Consider the following 3238-nt stretch of genomic DNA (forward strand, 5'->3'; position numbering starts at 1 on the left):
CTCTTTCATTGGGTGCATAGATATTTATTACGGTTATGTCCTCTTGTTCAATTGATTTATAATCATTATATAATGTCCTATCTCCTTCCTTGTCTCTTATGGTGGTTTATGTCTTAACGTCAATTTTATCAGAAATTAATATTGCCATTCCTGCTCTTTTATGGTTACCACTTGCTTGATATATGTTTTTCTAACTTTTGATTTTCGGTCTACTTTTGTCTTTGTCTTTAAGGTGTGTCTCTTATAGAACAGCATATTGATGAGTTATGTTTTCTTATCCAGTCTGCAACTGTCTGTCTCTTGAGTGGTGCATTTAATCCAGTGTAATTATCAACAAGTATGAATTTGTTGCTGTCATTTTGTTATGTGTTTTTTGTGGTGCTGCTGATTTCTTTATTCCATATAATTTTCTGTGGTGAGCTTGTTTTGTTTATGGATCATGTTACCACTTCCTTTGTTACTATAGTTTTAGTATTTGCTAAATATTCGTGCTGGTCCTCTTTTTTTATTGTGATGTGAAGGTTTATAATTTTTCTTTGAGGTTAGACAGTAATTTATAATTTTTTTCCTAAGTTTTGAATAGTAGGTTTTATCTTGCAGCTGTCTTGACTTCCCTACCATTTGGAAGTTTTGTTAGTTACACATTTTTTCCCCTCTTTTTGGTTTGTAGTTGTCCTCATTTGCCAATTGATATCTCTGGGTCTCTATTTACAATTTTGGAAGCTTATTTACTTTGGACACTTCCATAACTGGATTAGGTTCTGGGTTAGTCCATCATGTGTGTTAACGGTTGGTTGTAGTTTGCTATTAATAGGTTCTCTGTTCAAAGGACTCCCTTTAGCATCTCTGGTCTGGTTTTAACAAATTCCTTTAGTTTCTGCTTATCTGGAAATGTCCTAATTTCACCATCATATTTGAGGGACAATTTTGCTAGGTATATAATTCTTGGCTGGAATTTTTTTTCATTCAGGGTTTTATATATACTATCCCATTGCCTTCTCGTCTGCATGGTTTCTGCTGAGGAACCATCAGCTTAGTGTTACTGGTTGCCCTTTGTAGGTAGCATTTACTTTTTTTCTGTGTTGCTTTCAGGATTCATTATTTGTGTTTAGTTTTGGTGAGTGTGATGATGATACGTCTTGGTAATTTTCTTTTGGAGTCTATCCTGTTTGGTGTTCATTGGACTTCTTGGATGGATATATTCTTGTCTTTCATTATGTCAGGGAAATTTTCTTTCAACAAATCTTGGACTATTTCCTCTGTAGTTTTATCTGTGTCTTCCTGTTCTGCAATTTCAATTACACACAGGTTATTACTTTTGATGTTATCCCACATGAACCTTAGGCTTTCTTCATTTTGTTCTGATCTGTTTTTCTGATTGATCAAAAGCAGTATAGAGGTATTTGTCTTCAATCTTACTAACTCTGTCTTCCATTCATTCAATTCTACTCCTTTGCCCATTCATTGTGTTATCTGTTTCCGAGAATTTAGTATTAATCTTCTAGATTAATCTGTAGATTTTGTATTATTTCTAATTTTTCATTTCATTCTTGTACTGTCTTCTGAAATTGTTCTAGTGTTTTGTCTGTTTTCCTCAATTTTGTCAGTGTTTTCCTTGATCTGTCTCTCAATCTGTTGAAGGTACCTAAATATAATTCTTTTGAATTCCTTTTCAGGGAGTTCCAATGCTGCTTCTTTCTCAGGATGTGTTCTGGATCTGTATCCTGGCCCCTTGTTTGTACTGCTTTATCTTGCTTCCTTGTGTGGACTGTGATGGTCTGTTGTCTCTGAGACATTGTGATGTTTTTGTTTATATTTAATTGGTGATTGTATGTGGGAGTGATTCACCCAAGATTTTAATTTTCTTTCTTTTGTTTGGATGTTACCTGAGTAAGCAGGGTTCTGTGTTCCTCTATTTGCTAGTTGGCAGCACTTATGCACTCACCATCTCTCTCTTTTCAGTTGTCTGCCTCCCATATGTCCCTGTTGTCCTTGGTGAGTATAGCCTATTCTTAGGTCTCCAGAATCTGATGGAGAATGCTGTCACTTTAAATTTTCAAAATGGCTGCCACTTGTAAACATTCAAAATGGCTGCACCCTCTGGACAGCTGAAAGTCCACAGCTCAGTTTGTCTCCTTCTTTGCGTTTCCCTTTTTAGTCATCAGCCACCAGCACAGTCGTCCATGCTGTCCTTGGTGAGCAGGGCTGATTTTTAGGTTAATTCTCAGGTCCCAACACCACTTGGAAATATTCTGGCTATCCATGCCATCAGGATAACTGACAGTCTGCAACTCCATTTGTCTCCTTTATTGACTGTTTTTATTCAGATTCTTCTACTGGTTGGTTTTCAATCCACTTCTGTATCCTTCCTTTCAAAGCTCAGGACTCCAGAATTTTCTTCCATATCTGTGTCAATTGGTTTCTCTTTTATTTGTTGGAGAGGGTCTATGTAGCTTGTCTGCCTATACTGTCATCTTACCAGAAGTCTACTTCTGCCTTTTAAAACCTAGGTTCATAGGCCTCAGGGTGAGGCACATCCACCTATTCATATTGAAAATAACTACAAAGAAACAGAACAAGCCTTTCTCTACCTCCTTCCTCTTCTCTCTCATTTTCCTCTCCCCTAGTTTGAGTAGGTTTATTTCCTTTTATTCTCTCTCTCTTTTTTGTTTGATTAAGGGAGTTACAGTGAAGATGGCATAGCTTTGTAGATATTCCTGATAATAAATTTTACTAAGATCCTAGGGTGAAATTTCTCATGTTAAGCAAGTATACGAGAGGCAGGCTCAGGCTCAGTTAGCTGGTGGCTAATGTCTCTTGAGGTGCTCAGGGGATGCTCCAAGTAGTTGTTGGATGAGGATGTGGGCAGAAAGAGCACTGTATGTGAAGATATTTCCATCAGGAGTTAGGGATGTGACCTGAGCAGGAGGAGAAAGAGTCCAGATACACACTAATCACTTACCACAAGCAGGGAGGAAGACACGAAGAAGACGATGATGTCCCAAAATAAAGCAGAAAGCCAGAAAATGCCAACATGTGCTCCACTCATAAACTGCATATGCTTTGCCTTGCAGACTCTCTCACTCACTGTCAGGAGAGAAAAGCTACTAACCATGAAGGCTATGCCAAAGAACAAACTGAAGGCAACAGCATGTCCTTTACTGCCCCTGCAGAAGAGAGAACAGGAAAAAAATATTGTGGGTAATAGGAATACAATTTGTATAAACATCTATTTCCT

General features: G+C 37.5%; 1 protein-coding gene across 1 annotated transcript in view; it reads right to left on the bottom strand.

The window, feature by feature from the left end:
- Positions 1-3238, bottom strand: part of LOC103207551 (phospholipid-transporting ATPase ABCA3-like) — a 227440-nt gene that overhangs the window by 47881 nt on the left and 176321 nt on the right. Inside the window, exon 17 of the mRNA XM_007953201.1 lies at positions 2963-3167. Within this exon, the coding sequence (XP_007951392.1) occupies positions 2963-3167 (205 nt within the window). The remainder of the gene's footprint in view (positions 1-2962; positions 3168-3238) is intronic.

Source organism: Orycteropus afer, unplaced genomic scaffold, assembly GCF_000298275.1.
Source record: "Orycteropus afer afer isolate SDZICR_OR568_19922 unplaced genomic scaffold, OryAfe1.0 scaffold00376, whole genome shotgun sequence".
NCBI classification, from domain to species: Eukaryota; Metazoa; Chordata; class Mammalia; order Tubulidentata; family Orycteropodidae; genus Orycteropus; species Orycteropus afer.